Below are 1,514 nucleotides of genomic sequence, written 5' to 3'. Positions count from 1 at the left end.
ACAGACAGACAGACAGACAGACAGACAGACAGACAGACAGACAGACAGACAGACAGACAGACAGACAGACAGACAGACAGACAGACAGACACACACACACACACACACACACACAGACAGACAGACAGACAGACAGACAGACATAGGCAGACATAGGCAGACAGAGACAGGCAGACACACACACACACACACACACACACACACACACACACACACACACACACACACACACACACACACACACACACACACACACACACACACACACACACACAACCATTATAAAATCTGAAACAGTCTGAAAACTTCACGAAACCTAAACTGGGATCTTGAGAAAACCGTTCCATTGATAAAACCCCTTTTAGGTAAAGTGGGTAACCACCGAAGGGCTAACCCACTTCATTCCTATGGAGTGCAGTTGTGTGCGATTAGCGTGAAGACGGTGATGTGACTCTCTCAGAAACATCACAGCACACTAAGCCGATCACTACGCATGCTTTCATGTGTATTTGTACGTATAGTAGCAACGCTCCAGGACCAGTAGTGCAGCCACTTTAGCTGGAAGATGAGGAATGAGATGAAGACGTATGTTTCCCAGCTTGGGATCAATAAAGTATTTCTTATCGTGTTCCCTGCACACACAGCGATACGACAGGAGACTCACAGCACTCCACAGCGTTGGATGTCGTCTGAAGCCACAGCATGCGTCCGTCCGACTGCGGCAGGGCGACCCTGAACACAACACGCACCCTCGTGTTCTTCCTGCCGATGGCCATCTCGCCCTTCTTCAGCTCGATGTCGGCGTTACGCAGCTTCAAGATGCCCGCACAGTCGATGCTGCGGAGACAGTTAAAGGTCTCTGTTATTAGGAAGCACATATCACAGCTCTCAGATATCCACTACTCTTCTCTGAGGTGTTCGAGTGGTGAGAAGCCCTCCTGTACCTGGCGGCCATGCTGTTGCCGGGCAGAAGAGGGATCTCCAGGACCTTGGAGCCGCCCGTCATCTTCTCCAGACAGGAAGTGGTCACCGTCTTCCCCGTCACGCGGTGCACCTGGTAGAAGGAGTGAGGCCGGAGGACGCGGTCGTCTGCGGTGCCGATGAACAGCAGGAGGCTGAGCGGCTGCTCGCTGTATCCAATCAGCTGCAGGGACAGAGGGACAGGTGAGAGACAGGTGGGAGACAGGGGAGGGACAGGTGAGGGACAGGTGTGAGAGACGTGTGAGAGACAGGTGAGGGACAGATGAGAGAGACAGGTGAGGGACAGGTGAGGGACAGGTGAGACAGGTGGGAGACAGGGGAGGGACAGGTGAGAGACAGGTGGGAGACAGGGGAAGGACAGGTGAGGGACAGGTGTGAGAGACGTGTTAGAGACAGGTGAGGGACAGGTGAGAGAGACAGGTGAGGGACAGGTGTGAGAGATAGGTGGGAGACAGGCGAGGGATAGGTGAGAGACAGGTTGAGAGACAGGTGAGAGACAGGGGAGGGACAGGTGTGAGAGACAGGTGAGAGAT

At 53.7% G+C, this 1,514-nt stretch overlaps 1 protein-coding gene across 1 annotated transcript; it reads right to left on the bottom strand.

Moving 5' to 3' along the window:
• Nucleotides 1-238: 238 nt before the first annotated feature.
• Nucleotides 239-1,282, bottom strand: LOC104953812 (nuclear factor of activated T-cells, cytoplasmic 1-like; the record flags this gene model as incomplete). Its single annotated transcript, XM_010780828.1, has 2 exons — nucleotides 239-837; nucleotides 945-1,282. Coding segments are annotated over 2 exons (555 nt in total), but the record flags the coding sequence as incomplete, so codon positions are not given.
• Nucleotides 1,283-1,514: the final 232 nt, after the last annotated feature.

This window comes from Notothenia coriiceps, unplaced genomic scaffold (assembly GCF_000735185.1).
Source record: "Notothenia coriiceps isolate Sejong01 unplaced genomic scaffold, NC01 NC01_scaffold00022199, whole genome shotgun sequence".
Lineage (NCBI taxonomy): Eukaryota > Metazoa > Chordata > Actinopteri > Perciformes > Nototheniidae > Notothenia > Notothenia coriiceps.
This window is presented reverse-complemented; position numbering and strand designations above follow the sequence as displayed.